Source organism: Fulvia fulva, chromosome 11 (assembly GCF_020509005.1).
Source record: "Fulvia fulva chromosome 11, complete sequence".
NCBI lineage: Eukaryota > Fungi > Ascomycota > Dothideomycetes > Mycosphaerellales > Mycosphaerellaceae > Fulvia > Fulvia fulva.
The window spans coordinates 2745034-2767204 of NC_063022.1; the positions used below are offsets into that span (position 1 = coordinate 2745034).

Here is a 22171-nt window from a genome sequence, read left to right on the forward strand (position 1 = left end):
AACATCAAGCCTCTACATCATATCCCATACCACGCTCTTCACAACGCCCATCACACCCAGCACAATGAACAACCAAGGCATGAACAACCAGCAGCCAGCAGGCCAGAAGGAAGACTACCTCGACAAGGGTACGGACCATACGCTCACCGACTTTACCCACTACTCTGTCCCAAAGCTGACCACATCCCCAGCCGTCGATGCCATCGAGAAGAAGTTCGGCCAAGCCTCAGGCCATCAAGTAGATCCCGCCAAGTACAGAGCTCAGAACGAGAAGTTCACAGATAAGCTCAGAGGTTTCATCGAGAAGAAGACTGGCAAGAAGGTACGCACAACTCTTCCTCGCACCCAGACACTGGAGTGACGAAGTGAATGCTGACAAACTCTGATAGATGCCGTCTAAGTTCTCAAACTAGACGAGAGCATGACCTTGCCTTTTGGTGGCAAAATGTGTTTCACAGGAAAGATACCCCAACGAGCAACGATATGGAGGGAATGTTGCAGATGGTAATGTAGTGAAGACAGAGAGGATCTTGGTATGAACCTGGGTTTGACTACGATCTCTCATCACCTTGGCTTCACTCACACAGAGCCACGTGAACTCGGTAACATCTCATGCACCCCGGCACGAAGGATCCGACGAGCTGATGCACCATTTCGAGTCACTGCATATCGCACGAGGCGATGAGATTGTAAACGCAGTGCGGGACGTCCGTCATCACGCCCCAGTCGAATTTCTTCAATGTGACTCCTCATGTTCCTCTTCGATTTGCGCCATCGAGTCCAAACCTGATGGAAGAGCTTACTCCTGCAGCACTGCCAGTACAATCTCAGCACATCACCTCCGTTTCAACATCCACTACCATCTTCCGCAATGCCCCAAGAGAAGATATTCACATCCTTCACTCCCGAACAAGCCGCTTCATACGCAAAGAACCGTGGCCTCAACTATCCCCAACAACTCTACGACACCATTCTAGACTTCCACCAAGGTAGCCGCAACGTCGTGCTCGATGTCGGCACAGGACCCGGCACAGTCGTCTTCAACCTGCTGCCCCACTTCGCCAAATGTCTCGGCTGCGATTCTGGCGAGGGAATGATTGCGCAAGCAAGACAGACAGCTGAGCGTCTGCAACTGGGTGAGCGAGTTGCCTTCTCGCTGTGCGGTGCCGAAGAGTGTGAAAAGGCGTTCCCGGAGGAGAAGGCCGATGTCATTACGGTGGCGATAGTAAGTGGTGCGATTTGTGTTCTGAATTGAGGTGAGGCTCATATTAGATTGTAGGCAGCACACTGGTTCAACCTTGAGCCTTCCTATGCTGCGGCAGCAAGAGCTCTGGTGACAGGTGGTACTTTGGCGATGTGGACGTGCAGTCATATGTGGGTCCACCCATCGACACCGAACCATGCAGAGATCCAGGCAGTCCTGTCGGACGTCGAGAATATGCTGGTCCCGTACATGACAGCCGGCACTCTGCTCACGCAGAATCTGTATCGAGACCTGAAGCTGCCATGGGACTTCCCCGAGTCGAAGGAGTCGTTCGATCAAGCATCGTTCGAGCGGCGATATTGGGACCTGAATGGTATACCGTCCTCGGCGCCGCTGCCAGATGGCACTCCTGGACCATTCGCGCTGATTAGCGATCCGAAAGCTTTGCATTGTTCGGTTTCAATGTTCGTCAAGGCGCTGGGTTCCACGAGTAGCGTCATTAGGTATCGCCAGGCAAATCCGGATAAAGCCAACACAGAGGATGATTTTATGCATGTGGCTGCCAATAGGTTGCGCGAGGCGAATGGTGGTAAAGATGCGCTCTGGATGAGTCCGAGTATGTCGTTGCTGTTGCTGCGGCGGTCGTAGGCCTTCTAGAGACTCAGTAATAGACATCTTGATCGTGATGTGCAGCAGTCTTTGGTGAAGAGCAGTAGCTCTTGTGGGCTTTCTTCCAGGCTGATCGCACATCTGGTCGTTCCAAGGCGAAGAAAGTCTGGAGGACCAGTAAGCCTAGACCAGCAATCAGAATGTAGCTTGATTCCTCCATCTCTTTCCTTCTGGTAGCCTTCGGTCAGAATGCAGCATCAAATTTAGCAAGTGCGAAGGCAGACAGTCTTATGTGTTACTTCGGCATAGCAGGATCACGCACTGCCTTCGAATGCTCGCGTGATTCCTCTGCAACACTTTCCCTTGGCATGCATGATGTCCACCTATACCGCCAGTGAGGAGATCGGTTAAGTTCTTACGGTCTTACCAAAGCCAAAGACCCGCCGCCGACCGCTGGTACGCGGAGCTGGCAGCAAAGGTCAGCATACAGTAAGTCTCACACCTGCTCGCTTGCGTCAAGGGAGCAATTTTGATCGTGTAGATGGCATGAAGGGCTGTGGATGGCGTCTTTGGTGCAGTCGCTTGCGTTCGAGACATGGATTATGCAGTAGGCAGGAACCCGTAGAACTGCCGATATATCACGTCTGTATCGCGCCGATGGGACGGTCATAGTCTGAAGCTCGAAGGCTAGGCTGCAGCGTTGTCATGGGTTGGTGTGTGAGTGCTCGTTGAGGTGCTCGTTTAGTAGTCACAGCCTTGAGGAATAGCCACGAAGTAGGCCGGTGATATGGCGAGAAGCTGTGTCACCACTGAAGACGACGGCGAACATGATGAAGGTCGAGAATTGTCGGTACAGAGTCCTCTTTTATTCGGCAATTGAATGAAGCGACGATGAGGAAGAATCGTGTTGTATCGAGGTCGATGTTGTGGACAAAAGCATCCGGGTGTTGGAGTCCACGATCGCCGAGCCTGGCCCTAGCGTGGAACAGGGAAGCAAGAACGAACGAGCTTTCTTGCTCTCTTTAAAACCACTGCATTCTATCGATCACAGTGGCCGACCCTGGCGATCAAGACCCGACACTCTGACGACATATGCGAAGCTATGTCGACCTCTTAAAACCGTCGCTCCCGAGCCTAGAACGAAGCAAGACCTCGCACGATTTGACGGGACGTAGGTCCTCCATATGAAGAGATGGTCTGGATATCCAAATACAATGGCTGCGCTGCATGTTCGGACGAGAACGTGCGCTTGGGATTATACGGACATTCACTGGTGGCGCCCAACGTTGCCAGTGCTGCTACTGTATCGTACCGCTGCCCGACTTCAGCCGCGAGTGGCTGCTTCATGTGTCAGCGCTGGGCGTGGTGCCTCGAGGAACACACCGTGGCGGGAGCTAAAGACTGTGCGAGTTTCTACCGCACAATGCCATATCTACGATGGCGCAGCTCTTTCAGGGCGTTCAAGCCATGGCGGCTATCCTCATTGGCATGGTGTGCGACCTGCTGGCTGAGCTTCCATGTCTCACAGGCGCCATGCAATTCAGGTACAGCTTGGCATCGAACACAACATCCGCTCCGGGCACCATATCATCATCGGATTCCCTGCAAAGGCGTACCAGTTGTGTTGTACGCGTGAGTACAGCCCTCTCAGCTGAATATCTTGATGAGTTTTGGCTTGCATGGCACACCCTTGCTTGCTCCACCACCACGGACTCCTGAACCCTGGACAAATGCCCGGTTCGTCAACGACACCCACGCTCTGAGATCGAGAACGCCTTCCGCGAACCCTCGCAGGGTGTCGTTCACCATGTTTTGTGTTCTCGGAGGCGACGGAATCCGCAATCAGTATCGCTCTGAGCCGATGTACACGCATGTGTGACCAAGGTAAGCATATGTCCAAGTGTGTCGCTACAGCCACCGGGCATTGTTGTGCTTACTTCAGCTGCATTTTTCTGTACAAAAGATAGTCCGCGTTACAGGCACAGCGCAATCCGTGCTCACTGTGCGCTCCCTTCTCCCCAGCCAGCTGACTGGATGTTGTCCTTACTTGACATAGCTACCACGCTCGCAGTGCTGAACACACTGACAGATGTAGCCGCTTTACCTTCCACATCCAAGATTCAAAGCGGACTACCTGTCGTCGACCTGGGATATCAACTACAGCGAGCAACAACATTCAATGACACCGGCAATTGCTACAACTTCTTAAACATCAGATATGCTCAAGCTCCGACCGGCCAGCTTCGCTTCAGAGAGCCTGCCTACCCCAAGCTGGACCGCGTCAGAGTGAAGACAGGGGATGTCGAACGAATATGCCCGCAAGCCAGGACAGTATGGTCTGCAACGTCTTTGCAGTTCGTCCAACAGTATCTCCAAGGCAAAACTCAATTTCTGCCGACAGACTTTCCCGTAAATGGGTCCGCTGTGCTCGATGCCTTTGTCCAAAGCCAAGATCCACGCGAGAGTGAGGACTGTCTCTTCCTGAACATTATGGTCCCAAAGCAGATCTTTGATAACCGCAAGAATCGGAAGACCAAGAAAGCCGCTGCTCTGGTCTGGATACACGGAGGTGGCTATACGGCTGGCAGTAAGACTAGCGATGGTAGTCCAGCTGGTCTGCTAGCAAGAAGTCAAGATAACGAAGGAGAAGGTGTTATCTTCACCGCCATGAACTATCGGCTCGGCGCTCTGGGTTTCAGCAGTGGCCCGACTTTCACGAAAGACGGCGGGACAGCTAATGCAGCTCTGTATGATCAAAGGGCCGCTCTGATCTGGGTGCAGCAGCATATTCACCTTTTTGGTGGCGGTCCCAAGCGGATTACGGTTATCGGTGAAAGTGCAGGCGCCGGCTCTCTGATGCATCAGATCACAGCCTTCGGAGGGAAGCCTCCAGCGCCACTCTCGCAGGCAATCCTGCAATCTCCCGGCTTCCAACCAGTGACATCGGCAACGCAGCAGGAGGCGACATACAACACATTCCTTGACCTCCTCAACGTGACGAACCTCGCTCAAGCCCGGCAACTCCCATCAGCCTCACTCCGCCTCGCCAACATCCTTCAAGTCGGCTTGTCACCCTACGGCCAATTCACATAGCGCCCTACCGTTGACGGCATTTTCGCTCCAAAGCTCCCCGGCCAACTCCTGGCAGAATGCAAGTTCTCAAAGAAGTTGGAACTGATGCTCGGCCAAAACGCCAACGAAGGCCTCATCTTCACTTCTCCATACGTCTCGAACAACTCCGCTTTTCGAAGCCTTCATCACAGACTACCTTCCATGCCTGCGATCTCTTCCATCCGTAGCACAGACGATCTCCAATGTTCTGTACCCACCCATCTTCGACGGCTCCCAAGCACAGGGCTACACAACCCAACTCGCCCGAGCCTCTGCTGCGCTTGCAGAGGCCGCGTTCACGTGTAACACTTAGTACCTCGACAAAGCTTACAAAAATGAAACCTATTCATATCTTTTCGCTGTACCGCCGGCTCTGCACGGACAGGATACGGCGTTGACGTTTTGGAATGGACCGAGTGAGGCTGTGGATGGGAGCGTTGCGGTGCCGATGCCGCAGTATATTACGCAGTTCGCGATGTATGGCAATCCAAATGAGAAGGGAGTATCGAGGATTGAAGTGTATGGGAAGGATGCGAATGTGCAGGTGCTGAAGTCGGCTGGGTTTGGATCGATGAGGGATCCGGCGGCGAATAGAAGGTGTGAGTGGTGGCAGAAGGCTTTGTATGCTCAGAGTGTATGAGAGGACATGAGAGAGTGCGGTGCGCCACATGGAGTACAACTTTTTCAATGTTGGCTATATGGTGGAACGCTTCGTGTTGACTCTCATCAGAAAGCAGTAGAACCAAGCTAACACGCTGTCGCTGGCATTCACGAAGAAGGTAGCCCTTGTCGAAGCACTTCTTCTAAACATTCATTAAGAAGATATAGGGTGACGGCACTTTCCACGAGCCACTGGCTCCACTCCGCACCTGCCCCGTTGAAGCTCCTCGGATATGCAATAGTGACATCACAAGCAGAGCTCCTGCTACACGAACAAGCAGCTCTCTTTTCCATCTCACCTGCAAAACAACACACCAAACAACTAGAATACCCCCAACGACTCCCAAAATCAAACAACCGATCTCACCGTCAACATGTTCCGCCAAGCACTCGCCCGCAATGTCCGCCTATTCAGCACCAGCCGTGTTGTGATGGAGAAGGGCCCAGTTGAGGGTGCAAAGGATGCTGCTAAGGCGGTTGACCGTACTGTCAGTGACACGCTTGTCAAGGGCATTGAGAAGGGAGGTGAGTGACAATAGTACATGGGTGGCATGGACAAGGGTTGCTGGCTCGAAGCAGATCAGGGCGACGCGCTCACTGCTTCGAGCCAACAAGTCGTTTCTATGCTGACAGCGCCATCATCTACTATTCAAGATGACCACATGCTAATATCGCTCAGAGGAAGCCGCAGCTGCCGCAAAGAAGGCTGCCGGCGTCACTGGTGAGGAAGCCAAGCAGAAGGCCTCCGAGGCAGCACAGTCCGCACACGACACCAAGGAGCAGGCAAAGGGTGCCGCGAAGACCAAGATCTGAGCTATGCGAGAGAGATGAATGAAGGATGAGCAATGAGTCTGGACAGGATCTGGACCTGAGGGCGGGGATGGTCATACCAATACGACAGCATTGAAGAAGATGTGTATCATACCTGTGGTAATTGAGAGCGTTCTGAGAGCACTATTGGTACCTCAGCCTTCCATGTTTTTCTCGAGAGACGCATTGTTCTCGTGCTTCTACACAGAGCCATGTTATCTCTCTAAATGTTGTTTCCCTCGTCTCGTTCTGAAAGCTCCTGCCACCTCGAAAAGCTCTCTCCACAATTTGCCGGCCCGCCGTTCCGAAGTGTCGACGACGTCAACTCTCGACTCCATCTTGGTTCCATCTCATCACAACATCGTCGTCGCAATGGATGCTTCTTGTGGTCACTACATCTATCTACCTGCCGTATGTGCCAAGGAGGGCGACTGCCGTGAGATCCTTCGAACGCACCAAGTGCAGCACACGGGGCAACAATGCCCGTCAATGCACCCCAAAAGAGACCTTTACCACCTATCGACAGAAGACTCTGCGGCCGTGTGGGTCACTGTCGTTATCTGATCGTTAGGCAGACTTTGCATAACTTTGAGACCACTTTTTACTACCCCGACGGCCGTGGTGTCCGCATTCTGTCTTCGAAAGTCGGCTACACGACTTAGGCAGCGGCTACGCCCGTATGCTAATCGGGTGTTGATTCCTTGTACCCACTCCTACCTTAGCACGACGACTAGTACGTCGTTTTAGTGCCTGCAGGTCGAGGTCGCAGAACGATGGACACCACTTTTCGAGCAGATCTGAAGGTAATATCACCATTTAGCTGTGGGCCACGTTTCCGCTGCTTTCCGCCTCTCTCTGCGATAGCTGGTAAAGGCCTCTTACAAAAGAGGGGTTGGTGATATCTCAGGATGCACCGTCAGTGCAGTAGGCTTCAGCCGGGATGGTCTAGTCTAGTATGACGACTATCGTGACGTCGGGATCTGTGTGGAGTATAGACCGGGCCAAGTCCTGCTTCGCTCTTTGGTCTGTGGCATACTCATTCTGCCACCATGATCGTACTGACGGCATTGTCTGCCTACCTGGCTATTGCGAGTGCTGGCTCTCCTCGACGACACCATGGCGGATACAAAGGCTCTGCTCAAGATCAACTCACAGTCTCGACCTCGTCTGGTCATGTCCATGGAAAGATCGACCCAGAGCTACCGAATGTGCGACAGTTTCTGGGTGTCCCCTTTGCACAGCCACCAGTGAAAGACTTACGCTGGAGCGCACCGCAGCCTCTTTCACAACCGGATGCGCACATCGAGGCGACTGAATTGCCTCCAAGTTGCAACCAGTTCCTTTCTAGTACACTCGGCTTTTCTACTGCCGAGATCCTGGAGTTCAATCTGCAAGGCTTGAACAAGACTGGCGCAACTTCCGAGGACTGCTTGACCGCCTCAGTTTGGGCGCCGGTCAATCAGCAGCACGGATATGGTTCTCGAAAAGGCAAGAAGGGCGAAGAAGCACTGCCTGTGTTGATTTACATCTATGGCGGCAGCTTCTCAACGGGCGGTCAAGACGTGCCCTACCAAATCCCTGCACAATGGGTCGACCGAACTCCAGATCACATAGTGGTATCGTTCAATTACAGGGTCAATATCTTCGGCTTCCCTGGGGCTGAGGGTCTGGACGATCAGAATGTCGGACTGTTAGACCAACGACTTGCTGTAGAATGGGTCAGAGAGAACATCGCAGCATTTGGTGGCGATCCTGAGCAGATGATTATCTTCGGACAGAGTGCAGGAGCAGGTAAGCGCTGAAGGGTAGAAGGCATCGTCTGTCTCAGACATGCCTGGCACCATCCGCTAAGACATTACCACGTGGTTCTCGAGTATAGCTAATACCCTTCTGTTTGGCAGCTTCCGTCGACTACTACAACCATGCATACCCTGAGAATCCTATCGTCAAAGGTCTGATTATGGAGTCTGGAACCGCACTCATTCCAATCGGAGGTGATCCGACCGGCATGAGCTTCACTTATGTCGCGACCCAGCTCGGTTACACAGGTTCTGCAAACGACTCTGCCGCTGTCCTCTCCTACATGCGCAGCCTCCCAGCCGATGAGATCGAGAATTTCGTCGCAAACCACTCCAACAGTGGTTCATCACCGGGTCTATCCTTTGGACCTACCCCAGACGAGAAGTCCGTCTTCGCCAACTACACCGAGCGAGCACTGGCGGGTCACCAAGCCAAGATCCCAGCGATCATCGGTACAAATGCACAAGATGGTGTGACCTTGGCACCATACAACCCCAACGGAACCAATCTTACTATTGCAGACGCAGCTTACCTGCGGACATTTCTCTGTCCAGCCACGCAGACCATTCACCTTCGCCAGGAGACTGGACGACTGACGTACAGCTACCGCTACGCTGGGAACTTCTCAAACATTTCGCCGAAGCCATGGATCGGAGCATATCACTCGGCTGAACTGCCGCTGCTTTTTGGTACACACCCAAACTATAGGGGAGAGAGCACGGAGCTGGAGTATCAGACTAGTTGTGCCATGCAGGATGCGTGGGTAGCGTTTGCTAAGGATCCTGAAAGTGGGCTGGAAGGTGAGAACTGGGACGTATATGAGAGGTTGGGTTCGCAGGAAGTGAGAGAATTCGGTGCAGGTGTTGCAGCTCAAGATGTTAGTGTTGCTCCACTTGAGTCTATGTGTAATGGCGCTGTTCCTGCTGAGGCAACATGAAAAGAAGGGCTGTACACGTAAGCCATCTGCAGACTTGCTGTGAGTGCTGTGGGAACAGTCCTCATTGCTACAGCACGTTTCGTCCCATTCCATACACTGACACTGTAGCTTTCAATGGCCAATGCGCTGAGTCGCTGCACGGAGTTCAGCAGTTGGTCGAGAGACGTGTGTGGCTATACAGTTCGCTGCTTACCAGTACGGGACACCATCTTCGATCGTCACGACAGGCATAATTCAAGAGCACCTGCCCGGCCCTCGAGGAGGGCGCCTTCTCGCCATCTGGGCATAATCAGAAAGTTCGCGACACTGCGTCTCATTCATCAAGTACTGTTGACCACACTGCACTATTCCTGCGCCAAAGATCATGCCTGTTGTAATCACAACGCAAAAATCGCCACAATCAACCCCAACAACGACACAGGCGAAGCACCAACGGCTGAAGCTGCACCAGTCTGCTCAGCAGCCGCAGCCGCGCTCTCACTAGCCTGCGAACTAGCAGCCGGCGTAGCTCCACCAGCAGTCGGGCCAGTAGTCGCAGCAGGTGCGCTCGCCGTGCCTGTGGTCGACATGGAGTTCGAAGCATCATCACCATCAGTATGATCATTCCCCTCGCGATGAAGGACGACTTGAGCCCCGTCAGCCGCAGCACACGTTCTACTCTGCGTCAGTATTCTATCGTTCGACCGAGCACGAGGCAGGCCACATACATCTCATCCCCATCATCACCATTAGGTTGACAGTCCTCATATCCGTCTGGAAGGTTCGTCTCATCGACGTCGGTCTCGATCTCCCAGTCGGCGCCGTCAGCTACGCAGTAGGGCGTGTCGTCGTGAGTGTGGCAGTTCGTTACTGCTGTTGGTAAGGCATTGGTCGCGGTGACTGTTGGAATGGCGAAACTAGATACAGTGCTGCCGGATACTGTGGTCTGGTCATCGTCTTGGCGCTTCTCGAGAGCTGCGGTTGTGTAGATGATACTTGCGAGGGCGCTGAGGGTGAAGAGGCGGGTGGCGACCATTGTTGCTGTTCGTCCTGAAGGTGAGTTGTGCTGCGGAATAAGAGTGGAAGTGGGAATGCAAGATGTTATAAGTTGCCGGCCTTGTGTAACATGCAGCAGCGGCGGTTACACGCGTTCCTGATTGCCATGCGACTTCTCGCGTGTCTTCGTGGCCAAGAGGGCTAGACTTGAGTGCACTGCACATTGATTGGAAGACAGGGACGGTGTACTTCCACATGTTCGTTGCCAAGGGGGTTGGCGCGGGGTGCCCAGGAGGACATTGATGGATCTTTGCCCAGCCTTGATCTGTGATAGCTCTCGAGACGAGACGACTGCGTGAAAATGAGACCAAAGTACTACAGTACCTTCTACATGACGAACATGTATAGCCTGATGAGAACTATCGCTGGGATATGAGTGCCTCAAACCTCCTCATCTTTTCTTGCCATCCACTCTCGACCGCAATCTCCCTATAGACCTGACATTCGCCGGCGCTTCATAGTCCTACCCCAGGACCTTCATTTCGGCACGACAAGCAATACCTCTTCCATTCACTGAGTCCTCACTTATCATCACCAGCCAGCCCAATCTCCCTCTTGATCAGCGCCTCCTCCAGCTTGTACTCCGCATCTCTCTTCTCCTTCTTTAGCTTAAGGATCTCCAGATTAGTCTCCAAGTCTCTCTTGCGCTTGCTTCCCACCTTTGCTCGATTGTCCTGCGGCTCGGCACCTGCGCGGACTACCTGGGGTGGAAGGACAGCTGGATGAGCAGTTGGTCTGGCACGGATGTTGAGCCCTGCTGTTGTGGGCGGGTGAGGTGGCTGAGGTGGCTGAGCTGTGGTATTACCGGCCCCGTGCTGGCGGGCGGGAAGGGGTGGTAAGGCGGCAGGTGGCGCTGGTGCGATGGGAGGGTTCACGCGCGAGGCAACTTGCTGGCGTACCTGTTGGCGCATATCGTTGAGCGTCCTCTCAGCGATGATGGCTTGCAATCTGACAGATATGTTAGACCATGCGGTAAGAGGGTTGTGCGCAACAAGGGCTCATACCTGGCCTCAGCCTCCTCCAGCTTCCGATGAACCACAGCATGCTTGTAAATCCATGACAAGAGACGATGGGCGCAGTCCTTTGGATTGGCCGGCAAACTCTGCTTACACTCCACTGGCAGACGGAAGTAAACTCCCTTGCCTGAATTGATGCCTTCGATGACCTGTACCCCCTTGTCTCTATTGGTCTTCTCCGCGGTTCCGTCCACTAGGTGTCCATAGGCAGGAGCCACACCATCACCGGTCTTGATGTGGCGCTCAAGAATGACCTTCATTGCGAGGCAGGAGGTCCTGGTGACCTCTGCCATGAGACCATTGATTGGGTCAGGTCCTGCGGTAGGGGCCGCGGAGGTCGCGGGTTGCTGGTTCGACATGGTGGTGTGGGAGACTATATGTAGTTAGTGATAGTGTGAGCGAAGTGGCATCGGACAGACTGACCGGCGGTGCAAACGATCAGGCTCTGAATGTGCCAAGTGGGGCAAGGCTATTGCTGTTGAGCCCCAGATCGTTGATGAAAGAAGGTTGAATGGATTTGGTTCCTCTCCTCGTGATGGACTCTATATATACGCAGAGGAGGCATGGCGGCCGCCAAGGCGCGACGTATGTCTGGCGGGAGCACGTCTGGTTGCATTGTCATACGCTGCAAGAGACGTTGCGGTGTAGCGACGCAACAACGTAACAACGTAACGACATACCGTCATGACTTAGGGCCAGATTGCTGGCTATTGTGCGTACACTCGGCCGCCGGATGAGGTCCGTCGACGGACGGTTGGAAGGCGAATTCGACTGGCATTGCTATCTGGTGGCATGAACATGTCGAACCAAGCTGGCGGGAGTTATATTGCCTGTACATGCGAATTAACATGCGGCACCGGGACCGTCGATTTACCCGTCCGCTGTGCCTTGGTACACATCATCTGCAGCCATCGAGCTGCCTACACCTCGCAATCTGCCTTGTAGTCAACCTGCCATGCCAGTTGTTGTAGACAGCCAAGTGTACTACCCTTGAGCCAACTGCCTCTTGTATCACTCACAATCCAACAGTAGCCGTTGCTTCCTCAGCTCCGCCTCGCGAACCACGAGTTTCGCGTGCTCTTTTTGTGCCAGGAGCACCGCCACCTCGGCATCAAATATGTCCCTCTTGCGCTTTCTAGCCTGCTCGACAACGTTGATACTCGGAGCCGGTAGAGACCGAATTGGTGCGGCAGCTTCTGGCTCACCGACCGGTGCCGCCGCCGACCGCGATGCCTGTGATCCAGTATTGCCAGCCTCACGCTGTGGTGAGAGAGTGTGAAGTGAAATGCCAGGCTGTGGACTAGATACTGTGGAACTAGGTTGTGGAGTAGGTGTAGGGGAGGGCGTGACTGGGTCAGTGATGTGCGGCCGGCGAGGCGCCTGTGCCGACGAAGATGATGCCTGCGAGTCGGTACCTGTCGACGGGTTTCGTGAGAAAGCAGCGACTTGCAGGATAGGCGCGGCAGCAGGTCGTGGAGTGTTGGTGGAGGCACCAGTAGTGGGTGAGGCGATTCGCGAGGTCGGTGCCGGTCCTGATGCCGAACGAGATGCGTCTGCACTGGCGTCGGCAGCCTGAGGCCCGTGGGATGCAGGCTGCGTGCCTGTGACAAGTTGCGGAGCAGATACAGAAGCCGTGGGCAGGGTGGTTTACGAGGCCAGCCCAGGTGATTGCGCCGACCCTGTTGCCCGGCGTGGTAGATCTGACCCATTGCCATCGGACTGGACCTTGGAGATCTGAGCCGACGATGAACCAGTATCCGAGAACGATGGGGTACTGTGGACTTGCCTGGGGTTGCCCGACTCGGTCGTTTGCCCAGATGCCTGGTCGTCGGGCCGCAGAGTAGCAGTGTCTTGTCCAGTAGGCTGTGTATCTGGTTGCGATTGATCATTTGCGCTATGTTGGCCGGTAGACTGGGCATTTGATCTTCTTGACGGGTCGCCGAAGGCCGGAGGCTCAAGTCGAGTACTGATAGCGTTCGCACCGCGCTATTGGACTCTCTTTGGACAGATCGAATCGCGGGCTATGTGGCCATCCCCACCGCAGCGATAGCACTGTCCATGTTCGTTGCAACGCTGACGTTCAGCCCTGCTGGCGTCGGATCGGTGGGATCTTCTATGACGTGACGACGATGAGCCATGGTGACGAGAAGCATCGCCTGAGAGTCGATCCGATGGTCGCGGGCGTGGCTCAGTCTCGTAGATTGACTTGAGCTTGTCGCATATCACGGCATGCTCATGGATCCATGACAGCATGTCGTAAGTGCAGTCCATTGGATCTTCCGTCAGCCGAGCTTCGCATTGCGGTGGAAGACAATGTTAGACACGCTTGTTACCGGTGACCATCTTGATGGCCAAGATCTTCTCGTCCCTTTTCCTCCTCTCGGGAGAACGTCCGGCGAGGCTTTCGTAGCTGTGCTTCATGCCATGTCCTAGCATGATCTGGTTCTCAAGTCTGGCCTTTTCCTGTTCGAGAGACTGACGGGTCGGAGCTTGAGCGTTGCAGTCGACGCCCTGTGGTGTATTGTGAGCCACACGCACTGCGGGTGGCTGGTCGGTCATGGTGATGCGAGAGACTGTTTGTGATCAGCAGTGTCGTGTGACGCTCCATCCGTCGAACGTACCGCTAGGCTTAAACGATTCCGTGCTGGGTACAGTAGCAGGGGAAAAGGCTGTCGATGCCGAGCCTGGCTGTTGACGGGAGATGGTCGAATGGGGCCTTCTCCTTCCTGAAATGTGTCCTCTATATACGCAGAGCTGTCCAGCAGAACGTCTAAGCCCGATGGACGTCTTGCTCAACGACTCCGTCTTGCAGTTCGTCTAACGATGGTGAGTCCATGGCGTTATCACCGAAATACCCTGGACCTAATACCTGGGCACTGTGCGGACGCATGGGCATCGGATATGATGCCGTTTGAGAGGCCATCGGGAGATTGAGCGGGCCAATGCTGTTACCCGTCGGCACATGCGGCTCGATACAAGCCACGGTATCGAGGTCGACCACAATGCGGGCAGCTTGGGCCTGGACTTGTGCACAAGGAAGACATCCACCTCCACTTCCTGGCATACCGTTTGTCGATGCGTGATAGGGCTTATGTGGCCTGAGTTTGAACGATAGAAGAGGCAGAACATGACCCAGGACCAGCGTAGCGGCTACCGTGCACCCCATTGGCACCACAGGAGCATCGTAGAGGATATTGAGGGGCGTGTAGGACCAACGCTGCTATTCGCTGGCAGACCCACCGCAGCGGTTGACCCTTGTTCATCCAAACGGTGGCCATGCGGATAGCGTTGACCTGCATCGAGCGCTCTTTGTCCGTGCGACTTGTCGGTGGTCTAGAGTTCAAACTACGTGAAGTCTGCTCGGGTTGAGGTCAGGATGAAACGATCTCCCAGCTCCATGGGTGCAATCCGAATGCACGTGGCTGACACTAGTCAATTCCAGTGCCCATTTTCAGCTCCACGCCAGACTTTTATCGCCAAGACATACCTCAGAGCGAAGCCTGCCTTGAGATACCGCCTGATACATTGCTGTCGAAGTGATAACGACGGCGACAGCGTGCTTGTAGTGTCTCGAAGCTTGACACCATGTTTCTACGAGATTAGATCAGTACTGGTAACAATTTGCCTAGCGCATCACTGTTCACAAAGGGACATGCTTACACCGACGGCCCGACCGAAAGCCTGTGTCTCATCCCATGGCCATTGGGTCGGGGACAGATGTGTGGTTCGGTGCGGACGGCTCGCGATCTATACCTGGGGAATCCAGCGTGTTGTGCTCGCAAGTGGTGGGCCCGGATCGAAGGAAGCAAACAGTCGAAGCGGGAACGCACCAAGCACGTACTCCGGAGGTGGGTTGCCAAGATTGTGTCGTTTGTATGAAGGAAGCACCAGTAAAGTCTGTGCCGGGTATTTGCATCGTGCAAGTTCCGTTCTCCGGTGTCCTCCATCTCATCGTGCGGGCGAGAACGGATTTGGGAAGTGTCCTGGAGTATGGTGCTGTTGTCTAAGGACCCGGAGGCATTTCGGCAGCCTTGAGCGAGGCGCGTTGGGCGAGGGCGAATAGCGGAAGTGGTGGAGGAATGCTGGATCTAAGAGATAAGTCTGTGACCCGTCAGCTCGAAAGATTAGCAGCTAGGTTGCAAGTGTGTTCTGGGTCAAGACTCTTGACTCCGGTACTGCTGGAACATAGGAACATGGCATTGCATTGCAGACCTGTGTTTGGTCGCAATTGGTACTCCCTGAACTCCGTGATATGTACAATGCTCTTTCCTTGCGTCTCTACTTCGTTACATTGGCCGGTGTTACTGCGTATGTCGGTCGCACGAAACTGTAGGATGTCAGCAATCCCGGGTATACTGCCATGACCCGTTCCTTTGACATACACATCCTTGTTGTATACTGGTGCAGTCTTTCCAAGCAGTTCCTGCTCCATCTTCTCCCGTGCGTAGTGCCTCCGTACTGCGTCGCGGTCCTCCTCGGCTTGTAGTAGTGGGATAAGGTAGATTCGCGACCACATTTTCTCTCGTGCAAGTTCGCTGTCACATATATCAGTCCTCATATCCGCCACTGCAAGTCCCCTTGACTGCCGTACTTGTGCTCTCTAATGCCCTGCCCGACTCTGTAGAAACCATATGTCATCACTCCCGCGACTGCCGCAAGGTACCAGGCAGGTCTGAAGCCACGGACTGGCAGATTTCGGCGGTATTGGACTGGCTCGTAGCCGCCCGTGGGCGGCATATCCTGAGGCATGACGGCGGTGTTGGGCGGGGTAGCGGTGGGTGGTGGGTGGTGGGTAGCGGGTGGTGTGGATGCGGATGTGTCCAGTGGCAGCAGTGAGGTTGGTACAGCAGAAGCAGCCAATCGGGTGCTTCCACTAGCGCAAGAATCGAGCTTGAGCTTTTTTGCATCTGCGAATTTGTCCCAGTCGAAGTCGAAGATCAGAGAGCGACGGAGCATGCGGAGGGAATAGCTGGAGAACACACGTCACAATCGACCGAACGAACACCATCAATACCGTCGCCGACATCATCACCACCACCCACCCACCATGTCGGTCGACTTCCTCCTCCACGAGTCGTCGGTGGGCTATGCCATCTTCAAGGTCAAGCTGCAGTCCGATGAGGTCGGCGCACGCACGAAAGAGGTGCAGGAGGCGCAGACAGATCTCGCCAAGTTCGGCAAGATGATCCATCTCGTCTCCTTTGCGCCATTCCAGGGGGCCAGCCAGGCGCTCGAGAACGCCAACGACGTGTCGGAGGGTATCATGAGCGACTACCTCAAGACCGTCCTCGAAGCGAATCTGCCCAAGGCCGGCAAGAAGAACAAGATCACGCTGGCTGTGGGCGACAAGAACTTGGCGGGTAGCATCAAGGCCGGCTTCACGGGACTGGAGTGCGAGACACCAGACACGAGCGAGCTGGCGGCAGATCTGCTCCGTGGCCTGCGACTGCACGCCGAGAAGCTGCTCAAGCAGTTGCAGACTGGCGACATCTCACGCGCACAGCTTGGTCTGGGTCACGCATACTCGCGGGCTAAAGTCAAGTTCAGCGTGCAGAAGAACGACAACCACATCATCCAGGCCATTGCGACCATCGACCACCTCGACAAGGCCGTCAACACTTTCTCCATGAGAGTGCGCGAATGGTACGGCTGGCACTTCCCTGAGCTTGTCAAGATCGTCAGCGAGAACCACAAGTACGCCAAGTGTGCGCTGTTCATTGGCGACAAGAAGACTCTGTCGGAAGACAGCCTGCACGAGTTGGCCGCGATTGTGGACGACGATGAGAGCACTGCACGGGCTATCATTGAAGCTGCACGAGTATCCATGGGTCAGGAAATCTCAGAGACAGACATGGAGAATGTCATGCTCTTCGCGAAGCGCACCGCAGATCTGACTGCATACCGCAAGTCGCTGGGCAACTACCTTGTTGCGAAGATGGGCGTTGTCGCACCTAACCTTGCAGCTCTCATCGGCGAGACTGTTGGTGCTCGTCTCATTTCGCACGCCGGCTCCCTCACCAACCTCGCCAAATACCCAGCATCGACCGTCCAGATCCTTGGTGCCGAGAAGGCACTTTTCCGTGCCCTCAAGACCAAGGGCAACACACCCAAGTACGGTCTCATCTACCACTCTTCGTTCATCGGCCGCGCCGGCATGAAGAACAAGGGCAGAATATCACGTTTCCTCGCCAACAAGACTTCTATCGCTTCGCGTATTGACAACTTCAGCATGCAGCCTACACGCAAGTTTGGCGAGGCACTGAAGGGGCAGGTTGAGGAGAGGTTACGATTCTACGCCGAGGGCATTAACCCAACCAAGAACGCAGATGCGATGGTATGACATAGTCAACAACTTTCACCATTCACAGCACACTGACAGTTTCACAGAAAGCCGCCATGGACGCCACCCTCGCAGGCATGGACATCGACGACCTGACCGACGCCGGCGCCGAGGACGCTCTTGCTGCACCTGGCGTGACTGGACCAGCGACCGAGCAAAAGCAGCGCAAAGAGAAGAAGAAGAAGAAGTCGAAGTCGGAAGACGTCGAGATGGAAGACGCGCCCACGATCGACGACAAGGCCGCACGAAAAGCGGCGAAGAAGGCCAAGAAGCTACAAGAAGAGGCCGCGGCAGATGTCGACGAGGAGGCAGTGGAGAAGAAGCTCAAGAAGGAGAAGAAGGAGAAGAGGAAGAGCGAGACACTGGCTGCGGGAGAGGTGCCGGATGAGCAGATTAAGAAGAAGAAAAAGAAGAGCAAGTCGGAGTAAGTTCTGACTTGTCTTATGTATAGTCTGCTTTGATGGAGGTGAGGCGTTTGTGGCGTGGTACGGAGTTCTGGTCTTGGACACTGTAAGTGCAAGCAAAGTGTCTCGCTCAACATGAAGGACTAGAGCGAAGTTTGTCGCATATTGATCGGGTATGTATACTGCACGAATGAAATCTTCACGCCTTAGTCGCTCCCTCGAGCACGACCTGCATGAGATCTGCATCTTTATGTCTACGACATCCTCCCACGAAAGTGCAAAGATACACTCTCACGCTACGTTTGTCTGGCTCACACTCACCAATGCTGTCTCACGAGGAGACAGCCGTGCATGTTGCTGGCGCGCGATGTTTGCACGAACGCCTTGCACAGCAAGGCAATCGACGCACAAGGGTACAAGAGATAGGAAGGCAATGCTGATCCTCTTGTGATGAGAACACTTCACAGCCCAGAGACCTTCTGATCTACCAACGACGCTGAGACCGAAGTTCGAGACAGATCATGCCGTACCTAGCACCTCATGCGAACTATCCGTACGACAACGACCATCCACACCTGCACGACCAGGACGATGCATACATACCGTCTTATGCGAACAGTCATCGGCACAGTGGCAGAAGTCTTGCAACTTACCACGGCGTCAACAACCCATCTATACCATCTTACACTAACCCTGATAGCGCTCCTCCAGCAGGCCGTCGAGGACCGCAGCTCGATTATGGTGATCAACTGTCGAGAGAGGTTCGTTGACGACGTGCACTTGTCCGCTTGCATATTCGCTGACAGTCAACCAGACTCCCGCAGGTTGAGCACCGTCTCACAGTCAGGAGGTCTCCAGCGTGGTGAATCATGGCGAAGTAGCGCTGCTCTTTCTCCGTCTCCACAGCGCGATCCAAAGAGGAGACGAACAGAGTCGTTCCAGGAATCAAGTGAATTGCATCATTCGGTCCCGGCCACGACCAAAGACAGTACAGATGAGAATGGTGCTGAGCGGCTACAGGATGCACAGCATGTGCCGGAAGTCGCTCAGATGACTCGACCAAGTACAGCCACTGTCACGCCTAAACCTAGAGCCAGTGCCGAGCAGACCTCTGGGGTGCCGGTCGATGCTCGAACGCCAGTCAGAGCTGTGGGAGAATGGGGGAACCATGACGAGCAGAGCAATAGACACACCGAAAGCCAAAGCAGTGGAGAAAGTAGCAAGCAAGATGCCGGCGATCAACAGTCCGGCGGCAACCAACAGCATACCAGCGACCAAGCCAAGTACAGCAGCGAAAGCCACACAAGCAGCAACGAACAGAACACCGGCGACGACAAAGACCTTGACCGTGAAAATGACACCACCGAGCCCACCACTCCTGGATCTTCCGAGGAGGAACAGTCCAAGTCCGAAGAAGAGTCTTATCCAGCTATCGACCCACAGATCTGGCACGACTACAGGAAAAATATCAAAGACAAAAGCTATTCACATGTCGGAGCCGTCTCAACACCAACCCAGCACCAACGTGACATGGCAATCAAAGAAATCAGGGATTTGATCGGGCATGACGATATTGTTTCAATTGTGCCCGATGCGAAATTCCGCGAGTAAGTGAGCAAGTTGCAACTTTGTAACTGGAGCAGTCCATTTCTGAACGACCTTGTGGAACGTTTGCGCGCTACAAAGAAGACGCGGCAGAAGGAGGCGAATAGTAGTGACGGTGAAGCAAAGGAGGAGCCAGATGAAGCATCCTTTGCGCCGGGGGAGGGCGCTACCGATCGTGAGGTCATGGAGTGGTTGATGGTGGAGGTGGTCCGATTGAGCAGGGAGGTGAAGGAGCTCAAGACGGAGAAGAAGAAGTAGCCTTGGCGCAAGATTCAACCACGGTCTGACCTGCCTCTATTGCTAATGAGCCCTTCCATGGACCCAGGCATGGCCAGGGCCCGCATCGCAGTACCGGCGCCTAGGTGGCAGACTTTATGCCTAGGGACCCCACCCCATACCATGACTGGATCCGCATAACCTGGAATGGACGCGGTGTGTCCGACCAGATGGTCCTCCGATATCTGTGGCTTGCTCGACTATCTGAGCGTCTGGTGGCTTGGGACAGCATACACGACGCGGATCTGGGCTCGAGACGGAGCGGTGCGGCTTGTCAACTGTGGTGTATCGTACGATACAGCGCCGTTGCTTCCGTGTCTGCTTGTCACGCGAAGGTTTTGCGGTGTGATGAATGATCGAGCTCCTGCACGGGAGCAAACCTGAGACTCCTCTGTATGTCCCCATTGTCTCATCCGTAGGCAGATGCGGTGGCTCATGGCACCAGTCTCGACATGTCGTCCTCGTCCACCAATGTATCGCTTCCCGACCGGGCAGTCCTTGCGGTCCCTGGCCGTTGCGGCGCCGAGGAGAGCGCTGTCTGACTTGCAGTCCACTCACCTCGCTTTCGGTTAAACCCGTGTCCGCGCGAGTTCTGCATTTCCACCCAGCTCGAGCCGGCCGTCCTTTTGTCACTTCTGCTCCTCAGTCTGGCAGTCAGGTTTCGATAGGACTCTCCTATGGTAACAAAGACGGGTCGTATAGCTGGTAAGGATCCAAAGATGACGATGAACCAGGTCTGCGTCATGACCCAAGTGAGCAGCGTCCCGTATCCGCCAGTATACGACACACCCTCAACGTACACCACCATACAGATCCCAGCAGCACCCGCAACAGCCCCTCCCGCCATGATAAAACATATGCCGATCTTGAGACTAAGCTTCATCTGCTGAAGTGGCCCGATAATAAGCACTGCCGGATATATCGCAAGGGCAAAATCCGCGAAAGCCCCAAAAGATCCAGAAAAGTAACTGTACTGTATCTCGATATCGTCCAGCGGACACGTCCCAGGCGTAGCAATATCCCAGAGCTTCCGTGGAGGATCGCATTGCAGCATTGTGATGAAGACCTGCGCTGTGGAGACGATGAATTGAAGACCACCGAGGACGAAGAGCATATTGCGGGCTTTGGGGGAGACGGTCCCTTGAAGGGCGGCGAGGAAGGCGATTACGCTGAAGCGGCCAAAGGCCATGGAGAAGGTGGCGCACATTTGTGCCACTCTGCGACGTATTAGTATGCTGGATCATGTGTCGAAGCGTGCATACTCACATGCTGTAGTACAGCACCCGACTCAACTGCTTCAACGGATCCGATACCGTTTCGTCGGTGGAGTAGTTGTAGCTCACTGTGACTAGCGCTTGGGCGATTACCGCTAATGCCTATAACCTCAATCAGCAGGGTTCCCTCTATAGAGTATGTATGTATGACTCCGAGCAGCACTCACAAACGCGACCGCAATCAACAAAAAATCCCACCTAACCCCAATCAACGACGGCACCCCATCTCTCGCTCTCGACGCATTGAAACTCCTTATCGCAAACAGAATCGTCGCTACGATGAACCAGATCCAAGTCACCCAGATCAGTTCCACGCCTTCATCGCCGTAGAGGATCGCCATGGTGGTCGAGCATCAGCTAGATGTCAATCGGGAGGGGGACGCACAAACGATCGTGAGAGGCTCCATCATGTTGGTCAGACTCGTCGGGCTGATATATGAAGCTTTGTTCGAGACCTATCGGGCTGATGTCGGATGGATCTACTGGGATGGACCCATGAATTCAGGAGGGACTGTAAACTTTGTGTGTATTCTGGTCTGTAGCCAAGGCGTGATCCGCGTCCGAGTGCGGTTATCGTACGCGCGAAGCAGTTTGAGTTGCTTTGACAGAGATCGATACAGTACTGTATGCTTGTGGTGTTGCCGATCAGCGGTCGGTATTTTCTGGTGTTGATTGGAGGCACTCGGGATCTTCGGCAGCCGTGGTATCCGGATCCTCCGAGTTGTAGAGAGCGACGGTTATTGGTGCTGTGAGATCGATGAAGATAAGAGCTCTTGGTGGTCGGAACCTTGTGTGACTGTTGACAGCTGCTCGCCAACCACTTCTCCGCACCCGGCAGCCACCGCACCCCAGCAAGTTTGCGTGTACCAAAATTTTGATCACACTCGGCGTCTCTAGCTACTCGACACTGCACCTCGAAGACCCCCTAGTATCTATCTTTTCCGCGCACTCGAGCCGGCAACAGGTAGGAGGGGGGGGGCCCTCACGAGGCAGGGGTAGAGGCCCCGCCGATATGCCCTCCCCGAGGCGCAACGGCGACGTGCAAGACACACAAATAGTGCCGGGGTGCGGTGGCTGCCGGGGTGCGGAG

General features: G+C 54.5%; 12 protein-coding genes across 12 annotated transcripts; 7 read left to right on the forward strand and 5 right to left on the reverse strand.

The window, feature by feature from the left end:
* Positions 1–64: 64 nt before the first annotated feature.
* Positions 65–413, forward strand: CLAFUR5_13195 (uncharacterized protein; the record flags this gene model as incomplete). The annotated part of the gene is made up of 3 exons (XM_047912343.1): positions 65–128; positions 192–322; positions 390–413. 3 exons carry the CDS (start codon positions 65–67, stop codon positions 411–413), a joined length of 219 nt encoding a protein of 72 aa, XP_047767867.1.
* A 458-nt stretch (positions 414–871) lies between these two features.
* CLAFUR5_13196 (putative S-adenosylmethionine-dependent methyltransferase CRG1) lies at positions 872–1852 on the forward strand (the record flags this gene model as incomplete). Its single annotated transcript, XM_047912344.1, has 2 exons — positions 872–1225; positions 1280–1852. The coding sequence occupies 2 exons, from the start codon at positions 872–874 to the stop codon at positions 1850–1852; spliced, it is 927 nt and encodes a 308-aa protein (XP_047767868.1).
* A 1832-nt stretch (positions 1853–3684) lies between these two features.
* Positions 3685–4906, forward strand: CLAFUR5_13197 (Carboxylesterase patB; the record flags this gene model as incomplete). The annotated part of the gene is made up of 2 exons (XM_047912345.1): positions 3685–3697; positions 3903–4906. The coding sequence occupies 2 exons, from the start codon at positions 3685–3687 to the stop codon at positions 4904–4906; spliced, it is 1017 nt and encodes a 338-aa protein (XP_047767869.1).
* Positions 4907–5958: 1052 nt separating this feature from the next.
* Positions 5959–6397, forward strand: CLAFUR5_13198 (uncharacterized protein; the record flags this gene model as incomplete). Its single annotated transcript, XM_047912346.1, has 2 exons — positions 5959–6109; positions 6264–6397. The coding sequence occupies 2 exons, from the start codon at positions 5959–5961 to the stop codon at positions 6395–6397; spliced, it is 285 nt and encodes a 94-aa protein (XP_047767870.1).
* Positions 6398–7443: 1046 nt separating this feature from the next.
* On the forward strand, positions 7444–9131 carry CLAFUR5_13199 (Cholinesterase; the record flags this gene model as incomplete). Its single annotated transcript, XM_047912347.1, has 2 exons — positions 7444–8185; positions 8296–9131. The coding sequence occupies 2 exons, from the start codon at positions 7444–7446 to the stop codon at positions 9129–9131; spliced, it is 1578 nt and encodes a 525-aa protein (XP_047767871.1).
* A 377-nt stretch (positions 9132–9508) lies between these two features.
* Positions 9509–10146, reverse strand: CLAFUR5_13200 (uncharacterized protein; the record flags this gene model as incomplete). The annotated part of the gene is made up of 2 exons (XM_047912348.1): positions 9509–9785; positions 9839–10146. 2 exons carry the CDS (start codon positions 10144–10146, stop codon positions 9509–9511), a joined length of 585 nt encoding a protein of 194 aa, XP_047767987.1.
* Positions 10147–10687: 541 nt separating this feature from the next.
* On the reverse strand, positions 10688–11541 carry CLAFUR5_13201 (uncharacterized protein; the record flags this gene model as incomplete). The annotated part of the gene is made up of 2 exons (XM_047912349.1): positions 10688–11114; positions 11171–11541. The coding sequence occupies 2 exons, from the start codon at positions 11539–11541 to the stop codon at positions 10688–10690; spliced, it is 798 nt and encodes a 265-aa protein (XP_047767988.1).
* Positions 11542–13498: 1957 nt separating this feature from the next.
* CLAFUR5_13202 (uncharacterized protein) lies at positions 13499–13741 on the reverse strand (the record flags this gene model as incomplete). Its single annotated transcript, XM_047912350.1, has 1 exon — positions 13499–13741. The coding sequence occupies one exon, from the start codon at positions 13739–13741 to the stop codon at positions 13499–13501; it is 243 nt and encodes an 80-aa protein (XP_047767989.1).
* A 1719-nt stretch (positions 13742–15460) lies between these two features.
* CLAFUR5_13203 (NADH dehydrogenase [ubiquinone] 1 alpha subcomplex subunit 13) lies at positions 15461–15931 on the reverse strand (the record flags this gene model as incomplete). Its single annotated transcript, XM_047912351.1, has 3 exons — positions 15461–15509; positions 15565–15717; positions 15774–15931. 3 exons carry the CDS (start codon positions 15929–15931, stop codon positions 15461–15463), a joined length of 360 nt encoding a protein of 119 aa, XP_047767990.1.
* A 298-nt stretch (positions 15932–16229) lies between these two features.
* CLAFUR5_13204 (Nucleolar protein 56) lies at positions 16230–17950 on the forward strand (the record flags this gene model as incomplete). The annotated part of the gene is made up of 2 exons (XM_047912352.1): positions 16230–17516; positions 17570–17950. 2 exons carry the CDS (start codon positions 16230–16232, stop codon positions 17948–17950), a joined length of 1668 nt encoding a protein of 555 aa, XP_047767983.1.
* A 497-nt stretch (positions 17951–18447) lies between these two features.
* CLAFUR5_13205 (uncharacterized protein) lies at positions 18448–19789 on the forward strand (the record flags this gene model as incomplete). The annotated part of the gene is made up of 3 exons (XM_047912353.1): positions 18448–18687; positions 18770–19533; positions 19570–19789. The coding sequence occupies 3 exons, from the start codon at positions 18448–18450 to the stop codon at positions 19787–19789; spliced, it is 1224 nt and encodes a 407-aa protein (XP_047767984.1).
* Positions 19790–20240: 451 nt separating this feature from the next.
* CLAFUR5_13206 (uncharacterized protein) lies at positions 20241–21422 on the reverse strand (the record flags this gene model as incomplete). Its single annotated transcript, XM_047912354.1, has 3 exons — positions 20241–21024; positions 21074–21183; positions 21249–21422. 3 exons carry the CDS (start codon positions 21420–21422, stop codon positions 20241–20243), a joined length of 1068 nt encoding a protein of 355 aa, XP_047767985.1.
* Positions 21423–22171: the final 749 nt, after the last annotated feature.